The sequence below is a fragment of the Pristiophorus japonicus genome, chromosome 9 (genome assembly GCF_044704955.1).
Source record: "Pristiophorus japonicus isolate sPriJap1 chromosome 9, sPriJap1.hap1, whole genome shotgun sequence".
In the NCBI taxonomy this organism is placed as follows: Eukaryota; Metazoa; Chordata; class Chondrichthyes; family Pristiophoridae; genus Pristiophorus; species Pristiophorus japonicus.
Window position 1 is genome coordinate 102,605,212 of NC_091985.1, and position 16,643 is coordinate 102,621,854.

Consider the following 16,643-nt stretch of genomic DNA (forward strand, 5'->3'; position numbering starts at 1 on the left):
TTAACTGCTATCTGCGCAGTTAATTCCTCCACCAATACTCCTCGCATTCAGGCAGAGCCTTCAGGCTTGTCTTTTTAACACACTTTGCCTCTTTATAATTTTAGTAGGCGTCCTTAGCAACAGTCTTTCTGCACGTGGTTTTTTTTGCAAAGGTTTCCCCCGATTCGAGGGGTCAGGGGTCATCTGGCCACGCGCAGAAGGTGGAGGGAAAGAGTGCGCGAGAGTGAGCGAGCGACAGAGAGCGTGAGCGAGCGCGCAAGCAAGCAACAGAGACAGACAGAGACAGAGAGCAGGCTGCTTAAATCAGTAAGCAAAAAATATCCCAGCCCAAGCAAGAGTCGGTGGAGAGTGGCCAGGATGTGGAGGGGAGAAGAGGGGCAAAGCCCTTCTCCGACGAGGCCAATGAGGCCCTCATCAACAAGGTCCAGAGTCAGTGGGGCCAATTAACCCGAGGTGGGCATGGGAAACCTCCACCCCAGGCCTACAGGAAAATTTGGGGCGAGATCACCAACGTGGTGTCGTCGGCGTCCCATGAGGCGAGGGGTTCCAACCAGTGCCGCAAACGTTGGAACAGCCTGGTTGCTTTGGCAAGAGTAAACATTAAATAGATTTTAAATTGTAATGATCCACAGAATATGTAAATCTGCCAGATTTTAAATGAAGCTGGTTATTTTTGCGTAGATTCCCTGCTAAGATCTGGACAGAGTTCAGAACCTGCGCCTTTTAAGTATAATTTTGCACCGTCTCCTTTTGGGTTCCGTTGGTGGATGAGACACAATTGAGCACTGAGGGGTCCTGTCACCTTTACCCAGACTGTGTCAGTCTCTCCAGCCGCTGTCACTTAAACAGCGAGAGAGCCTGGACTGGGGGAGAGCTGCCCTGGCTCACTGTCTGCCCTGGGACACTTTTGGACATTAACTCGAGTCATTGCCGAGCTCACCAGCGGTCCTGATCCCCACCCCCAAGAGCCCTCAGAGATTGTAGTCGAGATGTTTTGTGTTGAGCATTAGATCCTAAACATGATCTTATGAAATATTTTATCTGAACGTAGCTGTTATAACCATGCATCAATTGTGGATACAAACCGTATTAGCATATAACGTTGGAACCTGTTATCTTTCCATGATAGAACCTAGTCAATTAGCTTATGCTATGCTCTCGTCACGTTTGCAGAGGAAGATATCCAAGAATCGTGCGGAACGTCGGCGCACCGGAGAAGGGCCCGCAGTTATATATGTTTGGAGGAACGCGCTGCAGCACTGGTCGGCAGCCATAGTCGTTTGGCCACCACCCATGGTGGTACAGATCTCTCCCATCCGAAACGTGAGTAATGTGTAAAGCGGTGGTAATTCAAAGTAATGCAATGGCATTTCATTATAATATATGAATGTCATATTATGCATGCAGCTTCTGTACTACTCAGGTCAACAACATAAGAACATAAGAAATAGGAGGAGGAGTAGGCCATCTGGCCCTTCGAGCCTGCTCCGCCATCATATCAGGGCTGAATTCCACATAGATGTACTACCATATGATGTAATAATATGTAACATGTCTTGGTTCCCAATTATTGCAGTATTGTTGCTCCTCCTACGTATGCCAGCGCAGCCAAAGAATCATGTGTACCCTTCTGTTCTAAAGCCCAATTGCGTCTTGCAAGTCTAACTCTGCAGGCGCAAAGGGAGGCCGTACCTGCCCCTGTCCCCTTACAGGTGATTATTATTGTGTTCCTAACACAGATGAGACTGCACACAGGTAGGTTAAAGTAACAGTGACCTCAGTCTTTAATAAGATACTCCAGAGTGAGGAACAGGCCTTAAGGACCGGCTTATATACAGTGCTCCCAAGGGATGCTGGGATCCCTTGGGACTTCAAGGGATTAGCTCCCTGGTGGCGGAACATGGGAGTGCATGCTTTACAGATACACAACAACATCACTCCCCCCCCCCCCCAAAGTCAAAGTGAAAACTATTTACAAGTTGAGGCGGTCGGGAGCCTTTCTTTCCCTGGTGGACCGCCTCGGCACAAATATCTGCTCTGGTGTGTTGGCTGTGCCTTCGCTGGGCTGGCGTGTTGTTGGCCCTGCAGGGCTGCGAGGTGAGCCTAGCCTTGCTGGGCGTGATGGGTTCGATTTCCTGGTCCGGCGTGATGTCAGTGATCCTTTGGTTGTGTGTTGTGGACTCGAAAAAGGTGGTGGCTGCTGTGGGTTGTTCAGGGCAGTCTGTGAACCGCAGCCTTGTTCGGTCCAGGTGCTTTCTGCAAATTTGTCCATTGTCTACTTTGACTACAAACACCCTATTCCCTTCTTTAGCTATCACCGTGCCCGCGATCCACTTGGGACCATGTCCATAGTTTAGCACATACACAGGGTCATTCAGATCAATTTCCCGTGACACAGTGGCGCGACCATCGTTTACATTTTGTTGCTGCCGCCTGCTCTCTACTTGATCGTGCAGGTTGGGGTGAACCAGCGAGAGTCTGATTTTAAGTGTCCTTTTCATGAGTAGCTCAGCTGGGGGCACCAGTGAGCGACTGGGGTCTCGTGCGGTACAGGCGGGTTTGGAGTGAGCCTTCTGTGACTCGTTTGAGGCTCTGTTCGATTGTTTGTATTGCCCGCTCTGCCTGGCCATTGGAGGCTGGTTTAAAAGGGGGCCGAGGTGACATGTTTGATCCCATTGCGGGTCATGAATTCTTTAAATTCGGCACTGGTGAAACACTGGTCAGTGACAACGGACCATATGTCAAGCAGGCCGTGGGTGGCAAACATGGCCTTCAGGCTTTCAATGGTGATGGTGCTTCCCGACATTATTTCACATTCAATCCATTTTGAAAAAGCATCCACCACCACCAGGAACATTTTACCGAGAAACGGGCCCGCATAGTCGACATGGATCCTTGACCATGGTCTGGAGAGCCAGGACCACAAACGTAGTGGTGCCTCTCTGGGCGCATTGCTCAAATGAGCACACTCGCTGCATTGCCGTAAACAGGACTCTGAGTCAGAGTCGATACCAGGCCACCACACGTGGGATCTGGCCATCACTTTCATCATTACTATACCCGGGTGTGTGCTGTGGAGATCCGAGATGAACGTCTCCCTGCCCTTTTTTGGTAGCACTACGTGGTTACCCCACAACAGGCAGTCTGCCTGAATGGACAGCTCGTTCTTTCACCGCTGGAACGGCTGGATTGGCTCTTGTATTTCAACGGGGATGCTGGCCCAGCTCCCATGCAGTACACAGATTTTTACCAGGGACAGCAGAGGATCTTGGCTGGTCCTTGTCCAAATTTGGCGGGCCGTAACAGGTGATTTATCATTTTCAAACGCTTCCGTGACCATCAACAAGTCTGCAGGCTGTGCCACCATCAATAAGTTTGCAGGCTGCGCCATTTCCACCCGTGGTGGGCAATGGTAGCCGACAGAGCATCCTCAGTTTTCGGTGCCTGACCTGTGGCGGATGGTATAGTTATACGCTGACAGCGCGAGTGCCCACCTTTGTATGCGGACTGAGACATTAGTATTTATCCCCTTGTTTTCAGCGAACAGGGATGTGAGGGGCTTGTGATCGGTTTCCAGCTCCAATTTGAGGCTAAACAGGTACTGATGCATTTTCTTTACCCCGAACACACACGCTAATGCCTCTTTCTCAATCATGATGTAGGCCCTCTCGGCCTTAGACAAGCTCCTGGAGGCATAGGCGACAGATTGCAACTTCCCTGCAACGTTAGCATGTTGTAATACACACACCCGACTCCGTACGACGACGCGTCACATGCTAGCACAAGTCTTTTACAGGGGTTATACAATACAAGCAGCTTGTTGGAGCATAAAATGTTTCTGGCATTCTCAAAAGCAATTACTTGTTTTTTTTCCCCATATCCAGTTCTCACCTTTGCGCAATAACACTCTAAAAGGGTGCTTCATCCCGGTAGGAAATTACCAAAATAGTTGGAGTCCCAGGAACGACCGCAGCTCCATGACGTTGTGTGGCCTGGGTGTGTTCCTGATAGCCTCTGTCTTGGCGTCTGTGGGCCGAATGCCGTTCGCCGCGATCTTTCTCCCCAAAAACTCCACTTCTGTTGCCATGAAGACCCATTTCGACCTCTTCAGCCGCAGCCCGACGCGATCCAGTCGCTGGAGGACCTCCTTCAGGTTTTATAGGTGCTCAGCGGTGTCCCGACCCGTGACCAATAGGTCGCCCTGAAAGACAACCGTGCGTGGTACCGACTTGAGTAGGCTCTGGAAGGTCGCTGCAGCTGACCGAATTCCAAACGGGCATCTGTTGTAGATGAACAGTCCCTTGTGCGTGTTGATGCAGGTGAGGCCCTTCGAAGACTCCTCCAGGTCCTGCGTCATGTAGGCCGAAGTGAGGTCGAGCTTCTTGGTGAACGTCTTGCCTCCTGCCAGTGTCGCAAATAGGCGTCTGTCTTAGGTAGAGGGTATTGGTCCTGTAGCGAGAAACGATTAATAGTTGCTTTATAATTGCCGCAAATCCTGACTGGGCCATCGCTTTTGAGTACTGGAACAATCCGGCTGGCCCACTCGCTGAATTCCGCTAGGGAGATGATGCCCTCACGTTGCAGCCTGTCCAGCTCAATTTCCACTCTCTCCCTCATCATGTGAGGTACCGCTCGCGCCTGTGGTGAATAGGTCATGCCTCTGGGACCAAGTGGATCTGCACCTTCGCCCCGGAAAAGTTTCCAATGCCTGACTCAAAAAGGGAAGGAAATTTGTTAAGAACCTGCATACACGAGACCTCATCGACATGTGATAGCGCCCAGATGTCATCCCAGTTCCAGCGGATTTTACCCAGCCAGCTTCTTCCAAGCAGTGAGGCGCCATCGCCCGGGACAATCCAGAGAGGCAGTTCGTGCACCGTGCCTTCGTAGGTGACCTTGACGATGGCGCTGCCCAGGACAGTGATAAGCTCTTTGGTGTACATTATCAGTTTCGCGTGGATGGGGCTCAGGGCTGGTCTGAATGCCTTGTTGCACCACAGTCTCTCAAACATCTTTTTACTCATGATGGATTGGCTAGCGCCAGTGTCCAGTTCTATGGCTACGGGTAAGCCATTCAATTTTACATTTAGCATTATAGGTGGACAAATCGTCAAAAATGTGTGCATCCCTTGTACTTCAGCATCTGCCTCCCTTGTACTTCAGCATCTGCCTCCATTCAGGCTCGAAATTGCTTTGATCCACCATGGACCGATCTTTCTCTGCCACGTGGTGGTTAGCAGGTTTTGCAGAGCTTGCAGCTCGTTTGCAAGCTCGTTGGAGGTACCCCATTGTTCCACAGCTCTTGCAAACATACCCTTTGAAGCGGCATGAACAGGCTGAATGGAAGCCTCCACAATGCCAACAAGGTGTGAATTGCATGACATTCATCCTTTGTTGGGGACGGAGTCACCTGAGGCCTGCTGGCAGTTGCAGACTTGTGGGTTCTGCCCTGTACATTTCTGCTCGCAAACACAGTTCCAGTTAATTTATGAACATTGCTAGCACTTGTGTGCTGAGAGATTTGTTTGGTGTTATCACTGGTGCACATAAATGCCTGTGCTATCGCCATGGCCTTACTGAGGGTCAGTGTCTCTACAGTCGTAAGTTTTCGTAGGATGGTCTCGTGGTCAATGCCCAGTACAAAAAAGTCTGAGCATTTGCTCTAGATAGCCATCAAACTCACATTGTCCTGCAAGTTGCCTTAGCTCAGCGACGTAGCTCGCCACTTCCTGACCTTCAGATCGCTGGCACATGTAGAACCGATACCTCGCCATCAGCACGCTCTCCCTTGGGTCAAGATGCTCCCGAACCAGTGTACACAGCTCCTCATATGACTTATCTGTGGGTTTCCTTGGGACTTCAGGGGATGAGCTCCCTGGTGGTGGAACATGGGAGTGCATGCTTTACAGATACAACACAATTATCACCATGGGTGCTGAGGAGGAGACCACAGAGGGAGAGGAGGAAATGATGGAGACAGAGGAGGATGCCCTTGCATCCAGGTATCTACTGTACCTGCGGCCACATCGTCGTCTTCGATAGAAGAAGTCGCGGGCCAAAGCGGCTTGCAGCAGGTGACCCCAATGCGTCCAAGAGTGCCCACGCCGACCCCACGTAGGTTGAGTCAGCCTGGTCGGCACGCGCTCCAACGGGCAGATCCTAAGGAGGACATGGTTGCACTGTGTAGGGAGAGCATCGACCTGAATCGAGTGCTCCTTCAGGCGTTCACAGTGATGAACGGGAACATTGCCACAATGTCCGCTCACATATCGGAGGATATCGAGCGCATGGTTGTGGCAATGGGTCAGCAGACCACTACCAACAATGCCATCCGGCAATGACGGGAGACGGCACTGCACTCCAAGATGCCGTTCCACAAAACACCAGCACAGACGCGAGTCAGGAGAAAGAACTTCCTTCTGGCTCGGAAGTCGTTTTGTGAGAAACGTCTTCTCCTCCACCACCCAGAGAGGATCCTGCCAGGCGTGGTTACTCGGGGATCACGTGGTGGGCGGGGTTGTAGGACCTGGAGGGAAACGTGGCTGCAGGTAGGGAGGGGGGATTGTTATTGTTGTTGTAAAATGTAAAAATGTGTTGAATGTTGGGGGTGTTGGGAGGATGGGAGGGCGTTTGTTGAATTTTTTGTTGGGTGACTGTTGGGCGAGTTGTTATTTAAAAAATACATTTTACAATTTTATTAACAAATTTTATTTGAAATTTTACAATTGTCATGCACTTCTAATAACGCAAGTATAACATGAATACAATTCTTGGAAAACAATGGCCAGGCTAGAATGAAACATAGCGCAACTGCAACTGTCACTGTAACTGTCGCCAATGTAAGTTCACGCAAAGTGTTCATTTATGACCTGCTGATGCAAGAGGTTTGCAGCTGCATAACTCCCACGAGGCCTTTCCAGTTTTGCCGGGGAGTTGGGGGGGGGGGGGGGTGGGTGGGTTGATTCTCCTCCCAGAGATCCTCCTCATCCTCGTCTTCCCCCTCCACTCTCTCCTCCCAGAGGTCCTAATCATCCTCGTTGTCTTCCTCTTCCGCCTCCACTCTCTCCTGAGGTGGACCGGCAGTCCCATCTGGCAATTATTGTCCTCTCCTTATAGCTAGGTTACGCAACATGCAGCACACCACAGTGAACTCAGCAACCTGGTCAGGGTGGTATTATAGGCTGCCTCCAGTCGTCCAGGCATCTGAAGCACTGCTTCAGCACTCCAATTGTCTTATTGACGATATTGCGTGTAGCTATATGGCTTTCCTTGTAGCGCTTCTCGGCTTCCGTCTGGGGATTACATGGGGGGGGGGCGGGGGCCATGAGCCAGCTGGCAAAGCCATATCCTTTATCCCCCAGCATCCAGCCATGACCTTGTGGCTGACTGTTAAACAGGTCAGAGGCAGTGCTCTCGTCAAGATGTGCACGGCATGGATGCTGCCTGGAAAATTTGCATTGACTGCCATGATTATTTGGCTGTGGTTGACAATGAGCTCCTCATTCAGGGAGTGAAATCCCTTTCAGTTCTGAAACACCTCCATACCTTTAAAAGGTGCTCGCAGGTTTATTGCCCCCTGCACCTTGGGGAAGTTTGCTATTCGAGAAACTCAAGAGCCCTCTCGGTCTGTGCCTGCTTGGTCATAGGGAAGCTTATAAAGTCCAACCTGCATGCGTAAAGGGCTTCAGTCACCTGTCGAATGGAGCAATGTGTGGCATGCTGAGAGAGATAGCGCAAATGTCGTCAGCTGAGGCCTGAAAAGAGCCCGATGCGTAGAAGGAAAGTGCCGCAGTAGCCTTAACCTCAACGGGCAGTGCAGTCCTGATGGTGCCGGTAGGCTGCAGATCTCCTTTGATGAGCTGGCATATCTCAGCGATGACCTCCTTTCGGAAGCATAGCCTCCTAAGGCATGTGTTATCGGACAAGTTCAGGTATGATCGCTTTTCTTTGTAACTGCGTCGGGTGCAAGGTCTCCTTCTCCGCAGCTGTCTGCCTTCTCCAATATGCCTTCTTCTCCCATTTTCAGTCTGCAGCATGTGATTAGTGACCAGTACTGGTAGAGAAGTTGTAGACCCCATCACTATCGCTATAAATGCCTTAAATTTGTCCTCAACAAATAGAAATGTGATCAGATGATTGCCAAAGAGTCAATAAGGCCCTTAAAATAACTCACAAATTAATTCTCCTCATAAGCCACTTCTTGAAGCAGCCTCTCAGTTCCTTGGATGCCATTTTGAACGTCAGTAGCTGAGTCCTGCCAAACAGTGCCAGTTGGGAGCAGCTTTTCTCCAGCGATCTTCTCGCCGATGTGGTGAAAGTTACGGTGGGCAATCACCTCGGCGATGTCAAAATCTTGTATGCCGAAAGTTGGGCCAGCGATCTTTGGCCGATGTAACGGCCCAACTTTCCACTTTTAAGGTGAAATGGGCGATAGCCTGCCTATTTGGGCAGTAGATGGACGATACCCCAGCGATCATCAGGGGAAAGTCTAGCCCTAGGAAATTAACCAGGGTTTTGCTGTTATATTGAAACACTCAGGTTCTTGGTTTTTAAGTAGGCAATATCATTGAAACCAAAAGTATACATTTACACCATAAGTTTAGCGGTAATGCAAAGCGTTTTTAGCTTAGCACTGGTGCTAAATTTCGGTACAGTAACTGGGTGTTTATTTCCGGACAAGTGAAATCAAATGAGACTCCACATTCACACAACTGCAGCAAAACCACTTGGCTCCAACAAATGTAATGTAAATGCACCCTAAACCTCTCCAGAAATCCTGGAATTGAATCACGGTTTAATTCCTGTATTCACAAATTGTGTTATTCCACAGCAATCTGAAAAATCTCTTCGCAAAAATGCAATCTAAAATTGTAAAACTTGTGTGTGTAGGTTATATTGTAACAACAGCTAGAAGGCTCCAGTGACCCTTATTCAACCACTGTGTCTTAGTCACAGATTCTGATCAGCAAAGCTATGAAGCAATTCTAATATTTGCCAAAATTTGAAGTAGTACACACAAATATTCCCAACTGTATTTATTGGAAGGGGTTAGAAGTGCCTATGGTCAACTTTTTAAAGCTGTAAGCAACCAGACAAAAACAAACAATTCTTATTTTACAAGAGAGAGTACAAGCCGAGGTCTTTTCTGAAGATAGAAGCAAGTATGGATTCTCAGCTATCATTTTATTTTTTGACATATGTTCGGTTTGTCCCATTATTTTCACAGATAAAGGCATCATGAAAATAAAATATATCAGATTAAAGATTACAATAAATCATATTCAACTGTTACTTGATATCACTGTTACTAAATTAAGTTAGTTCAGTAACCTTGTCAGGACATGTAGATTCTACTGACTAATATTTAATCTGAATTACAACATATTTCACCAGATTTAAAGCAATGCATGCCATCTTTTATCGAGCAGTCTGACTAGCCTTAAAATTGCTGCCACTGGTAGTTTGAATCACATACTCACAAAGTAGTGATAAACTAAAACAGAATTACAAACTTGTATTGCTGGCTTCACACTGCTCTGTACTTAGCTAAGGTAGAGCACCAGACATCTATACACATGTACAATTAAAAGTAGGTATAAAGCTCCATTTGGATAACAATTATATTCAAGTCCCGTCAGTTCTTTACTGATGTTAAAAATGTACGGCATCCCATGTTAAATATGTAAAAAAAAATCTGAACGACTACCTAGATTATCGTGAAATGGCTTCAAACCAACTGCTGACCATCCTCACTATTAACCCAACCATATTGTAGTTTTACAATGGTGCAATTCCAAGCCATGAAGAAACTGCAATACAACTTTGGTTATTAGCATGAAAGACTGTAAATCTGCCAGTTTTTTTTTAAAGGCATACCTTAATTCACATTGTTGGTGGTACAGCCGTTTTATATTCCAAACAGAATGCTTCAAGCAACCTACCAATTCAGTTTTTTTTTTTTAATATATTTATATGCTACCTAATCCAGAGTTGTAATTTTGTGGGTAGGCTGCCTAAACTGACTTTGGCAATGTATTCTTAAACACCTGCAGCCTAAACCAATTCCCAGGCACATTATTGAATGGCACATGAAAGGGTACCCTTCACATTCATCACTCAACTCGATCTAATCAGGTGACGGGTTGAATAGCAATGGAACAAACTAGCTAAGTGTTTATTAAATAAATTATCTCAATTAAAAAGTTTTTAAAATACTCTTAGACACATGACATATTTATCATGATACCCATTTGTTTACAAATATATATTCAAAATTGTAAAAACACATGTACAATATTGTGACAATTTGTTTGCAAATACATATACAAATTTGTAAAAATAGATGTACAATATTGTGATAAGAAATGATGCAGTCATTCTCCCACACAAAACAGCTTTTGTTTGCGAATATGCAATCAACGCAAACATGTCATAACATAGCATTCCAGTGACAAAAAGCTAGCTCACAACACTTTTCCCTCTTAGGATGTAAAACATTTGCCAGTTTTTCAGAAGACATTCACCTTTTAAATGCAAATGAAACACATTGCTCCATTGATTTCAACTAAAATTTTGCACATTTAAAGAGCCATCAATAACTCTGAAAAGTTGAACAAAAAGCTTTGGGTCACCAGCTTAATTTGTATTGAAATTAAATATTGCCGATATGATGCACATGACATAATTATTACAAAATGGACAGCCTGCTCTTCCTGACTCTTTCCTTCCCCAAAACCCTGGTTTGAAATTACACCACGGGATATTTTAATGAAATAATTAACCTATTTATTTTAAAAGAAACTAACCTTTTGACAAAATAGCAAATAAGAACTTCAAACAACTGTAGTAATATTTGCCCACTGATATCCTATGCCATAATTTCAGGGCCGATGAAAATTGCGTCAATAGATAGAATTTATAAAACCGGAGCAAACTTTCACAGTCAACTAGATGAGTCTTTCTGGCTTGGGTACTTTTGCCCCCATAAATCCCCCACCACACAAGTTCAACAGTCGACCAACACCCCTGGCCCAAGGCCGCTCAAAGTGAAGGAGAATCATCCAGGAAGGCGCCAAATACCGAGTCTCTTCACCGGAAGCAAGCAGAAACCAAACGCAAACAGCGGAAGAAGCGCACGACAACCCAAACACCCCACCCACCTATCCCTTCAACCACCGTCTGCCCCACCTATGATAGAGACTGTAGGTCCCGCATTGGACTCATCAGTCATCTGAGAATTCATTAATGTGGAAGCAAGTCACCCTCGACTCAGAGGAACTGCCCAAGAAGAGGTTCTCACAAGAATGGTCATCTGGCAGAGGTACCAATATTGTGAAATCGTATCCTAGCAAAGAATCAATGCCTTCAACTCTAGAGAAATTCCCACGTATATGGTTCAAAACCCTTGTGGAACTGGTTCCACTCAATTTTGTACAAGTGCTACACTGAAACATAGAAATGCTATAAATACTAATCTCCAGTTTATATGGACTTTTTAGAATTTAACAACATTTCTGTTACTACTTTGTTGCATTATGCTACCACTGCAAAGAAAAGTTACCACAAAGAATCTTCAACCTTTGTTAAAACTAAAATATATGTTGAAGTGATTGCTAATCTATCAAGTACTGACTATATTTTATTGATTTTTTTTGTGAAAGTAAATTATTGCAAATATAAAACACATAGGGAACAGCTCCAACAGGATAGCAACCAAAGTTTCTGGACTATAGTCGTCCCAACAGACTTCCATCAAAACATGAAGCACTAAAAACTGGAAACAAAGAGAAAGCTATACTACTGGAAAAACTCAGGTCTCTGTTATGTTGACATTTCCATTCCACATTTTAAAAGGCAGTGCTTTCACTTCTAAACTTTTTTTTTTAAACTTCTCGTTACTTCATTAGATATGAAACTCAGTAAATTAAGGATGTATGACAACCCAAGCCTAAAGCAACCCAGCTACACCTGGTGTTTTTGGGCACTACGTGGCCGAGTTGGAAGCCGCTAAAAAAAACATTGCCGCTATTATATTTCGTCCCATAAAGACTGAATGGGCGATGGGAACAGAATTGATGTGTGTAGCACCCCTCTCCATTTCTCTGGGGCCTGACCGGCCACCACCAGGGAGAGGGGAAGGAAGCCGAAGCCCGCCAATTCCTACCTGTGACAGCGAGGTGAGAGAGGGAGGAGCCGCTACAGACCAGGCCTTGCCTCGCCTCGCCTAGCTGCCTCTCACGTGGAATCCTTCCCTTCTCCCCGCGCAGGTGCAGAGACACAATCCCCTCGCTTAATATTCACTGGATATTATTGAGAATAAAAGCTGTTACCACCACCTGTTCGTATTCGTGTTTTGCGGCGACGCAGGAATCTCAAACCTGATCCGCTGAAATCAGTGATTTGGGGGCGACTGTTTAGAAGACGCCGAGGCATGACTCTAAACTCAAGGGGATACCGTTAGCATGCACCGGCTCCGGGCCCCCTTAGAATAAACACACAAGGAAAATCTGAGGCCGACCCGGCCCGGTGGAAGTAGGGCAGGAGTCCGTCCCGCTGTCGCCGCAACTCCGTGTCCATTGAGGGCGACTCCTCCGTCACAAAGCCAAGCCCGTCACCCCACCCACCCCATCACAGCCTCACCAGTACCCGACCCACACCCAGGGTCTCCACCCCACACCCAGGCCCTGACCCCACACCCAGGCCCTGACCCTCACACCCAGGCCCCTGACCCCACAACCAAGTCCCTGACCCTCACCCAGGCCCCTGACCCTCACCCCACACCCAGGTCCCGGACCCTCACCCCACACCCAGGTCCCTCACCCCACACCCAGGTCCCTGACCCCACACCCAGGTCCCTGACCCCGCACCCAGGCCCCTGACCCTGACCCCACACCCAAGTCCCTGACCCCACACCCAGGCCCCTGACCCTCACCCCACACCCAGGTCCCTGACCCTCACCCCACACCCAGGTCCCTGACCCTCACCCCACACCCAGGCCCCTGACCCTCACCCCACACCCAGGTCCCTGACCCCACACCCAGGTCCCTGACCCACACCCAAGTCCCTGACCCCACACTCAGGACCCTCACCCAATACCCAAGTCCCTGACCCTCACCCCACACCCTCATCCTCACCCCAGGCCCTTACCCCACACCCAGGCCCCTGACCCCACACCCAAACTCCTGATCCTCACCCCACACCCACCCCGCACCACACCCAGGCCCCTCACTCACTCACCCCTGACCCTCACTCACCCCACACCCCTGACCCCTGACCTCCACCCAGACCCCCTACTGTGACCCTCGCCCATCATTGCCCCATTCACCCCTACCCTCACACCTCTCTCACCTCACCGCCCAGGCCCTGCCCTCTCTCCTCCTTTACAATAAGCAGCCAACTCTGGCCGGTGCAACCGTCGCCGGGACCCAGTCCCCAAACCAGCAACCAAAGGCTGAGGTAAAACCGCGAGAGGCGGCTGAGGAAACCTACTACAGCCGAAGAGACAGTCGGCGAATCTCCGGCAGCAGCCCGGGAGGGAGGAGGAGGGTCTGTTCTCCATGTCTGGCCGGTACTGGAGGATCCGGGAGCTGCCCCGCGCTCCGCTCCTTTTCCCGCTCGCTTTAATTCCGAGGGCGTTGCTGCCAGAGGCTGGCTCCGAGCTGCCGGCACTCAGTGCTGCCGCTGGCTGAGGAGGAGGGCGAAGGTGCTGGAAGGGCGGATCTGCTACTGAGAGGCGGACAGCATCCCCACCCCGCACTGGCTCAGTGATGTTTGCTACCCGGGCGGGGGCGGGATGTGAGCAATTTCTGCCGGTTGGAGGCAACCAGAGAGAAGTGACAAGGGGAGGGAGCAAAGCCAAATCCCTGGGGGCCCTCACCGTCAATGCATCATGCACATAACCTTGCTTTCGTGTCAAATCGATAAAAATGTGAACTTTATGTGCCCTTCTTCCCCAATCTATTTAAATATACTTTCCAACGAACGGGTGAACAAAAGCCAGATTTGATAATGGGTGGAAAGCAGCGGTTCGTGCTTTGTTGGTTTCCTTTTATTAATTTTCTAATAAAGTTCCTTAACGCAGGTTGAATCATTCTCGACGTCAGTTCAAAAGAAAGACGCCCGCTGGCGGAATCAAAATCACATCAGGCACTTCTTGTGTAATACATCAGTACAATTCACACGAAAAAACGGAAATACGGGACGATGCAGCGAAGCAAATTTTGGTTGCATTACTCAATTTTTAGTAATAAAGTGGAAAATTCTAAATTAAAGGCAGTTATTAAATATATGTCAGTCAGTGAGGGACTTTGGGATTGTGGCTTTTAAGCTTGCACAAGGTTGCTCCAATTACTCTTCGTCCCTTTTTCAGTCCTTTACAAAGCATAGCTTTTTCTGAAAGTGTTGCAGTGTAATCAGATCGTGTAATGTACAGAGTGCGGCAAACACGTACAATACAGAGTCAGGAAATAGATAAATATGTATTTTATCTAAACTGCTTAGCTCATTATAGAACGTGAGGGAGGAGAAGGGAAACAAACAGGCGTGTCCAGGTATACATAAACATCATGACTCATCAATTTACACACAATATACATTAGCGCAGGCAGCCTGGCAGCCAACCTCAAGCTGTGTTCGTGAACGTTGAATAAGCTCTCACAGCAGACAGGCGCGAAGGTTTTGAGTTCAGTCAGACACGCAATATGCCAGTTTCCGATTGGGTGCACTGAGAATTTAAAGTTAATGGTCCCATTTTATTAAAAATGTTACGAAATTCAATCCCTTCATTTAATTTTTACAATATGGATTCTCGTGATTTAATTTGATGTACCGGCTCAACATGTGTAAGAATAGTAACGTTCGATTCAAATGCAGTAAAATAATAAAACATTTTACAAAAGTTATATCTCTAGCGTTTTAATCACGTCCTTTAATCCAAAACTGGTATGCATTTTCGATCCTAGATTTTTGTATCACAAAAAACGAATCCCAAGGGATAACAGGCACTCGTAAAATTCTTTCTATCCTTTAGTTTTGATAAAAGATAATTCGACAGTAGGGCATTGTATTAACAATCCCGGTATTTTTTTAATACATAGCTTGTGTCTACACAAAGCAATTAACTGCGTTGTAATTCATTTTACTGTGGCAGAAGAAACGCGGAGTCTCACTGTGTATTGTATTCTGGGAGAGGCTATACAAGGGATTTCCTGCAGATGTGCTATTTACGTTTTGCTGACGTCTATTGAGCCCCACACAGTCTCTATTATGGCTTTAACTGCCTTTGGAGTCTATACCCTATCGTGTGGAAAAATAATAGACAAAGAGCCTCTGGAACAATAGGGAACAGTGTCCATTATCAAAAGATGTGAAAGTAAGAACATGCTGTCCTATATACACTCACATTTTAAACTAGTTAAAGCCAATCATTAGTTATGCAAATAATTCAAGTAATATAGTTTGGTCAATATATGAAGGCACAAAATTTGCCAATTCTGATTTATTATTCTTGCAGTCATGACACGCAGCATTGTAACGTGAAACCGAATTCAGGCAAAATTAATCTTTTATTGTTATACCCCGATTTTAGCTCCAATTGCCTAACATTCTAACCGCATACATTTCAAAATTCATGCATTTTGACGATTTATCAGCTTTGGTTTAACGACGTTATGATAATGACATGACCATGAATTTAATCACTGGTAATCTTCAATCTCCGGGTATTGCACCTCCTAGCAACACGTACAATGTCAACTGAACTGCCGCCTTAAATGGAACTGGAACTGGAACGTTGCATTTACTAATTATGGACGGTGTTGAAGCTGTTCAAACACTGCATATTTAGTGTTAAAGTGGAATGCAAGATTAAGATGTTTAGTTATGAATACAGAATGTATGCCTCCTCTTTTTGTTTTTACATTCAAAGCCACCTTTCAATCACCTATACTGGAAACTCTTTTTGGAGTTTATCTGAAAAACATAAAACATTAATCCGTGCCACCCGACCTGGATGACACACCAGACATTTACAAGGCCCTTTTTTTTCTTTTTTGTGTTTTTTTTTTGTGTTTTTCTTTTTTTGGGTTTTTTTTTTTGGGCACTAAAATCACATTTTTTTCCTCCAGTGCCCCCTATAAAAGAGGAGGGGGACACTAAAAGCACTGGCATTTAAAACAAATTAAACTTTAAAACGTAAAATCAAATTAAAATTTGGTTGCCGGGCGTGATGATGCACTCCAGTCCCTCCGGTGCCCACCTCTCGCGGAAGGCGAGACACCGCGAAAACGTGGTCAAGCTGTAAGCCAACAACGATGAGAATGGGATAAGACTAATTCAAAACCGGAAAGCTGATTCCAATTGGTGTACGATTTCTCTCATTAGTTCAGTGTCTGTATAACATCTCAGAAAAAACATATACATTTATTTCAGAATACATTTTGAGAAAGTGGTTTAACACACTTAAGTGTTTATGTGCTGTGAAGTTACTAAACAAACATGTAACAACTGTGCCTTATTGAAGTGAATTAGACACGTCCAGAGCTGGATCCACTTAATATTTAACTGCCAGTTTGGACTAGGCGGTACGTGGATTGGAGAGGGTGGCAATGGCGGTAGAAGCAAAAACTAATCAGAATATCCCCATT

The 16,643-nt window shown here is 46.7% G+C and overlaps 1 protein-coding gene across 4 annotated transcripts in view; it reads right to left on the bottom strand.

The window, feature by feature from the left end:
- Positions 1–13,777, bottom strand: part of pde10a (phosphodiesterase 10A) — a 662,262-nt gene extending 648,485 nt beyond the window's left edge. For 3 of the 4 annotated variants that reach the window (XM_070889660.1, XM_070889658.1, XM_070889662.1), the window contains exon 1: positions 12,336–12,575. In XM_070889660.1, coding sequence (XP_070745761.1) covers positions 12,336–12,432 — 97 coding nt within the window. In that variant the 5' untranslated portion in view covers positions 12,433–12,575. Of the gene's footprint in view, positions 1–12,335; positions 12,576–13,488 lie in introns of those variants that run through there. The other variant, XM_070889659.1, reaches the window with a different exon arrangement.
- Positions 13,778–16,643: the final 2,866 nt, after the last annotated feature.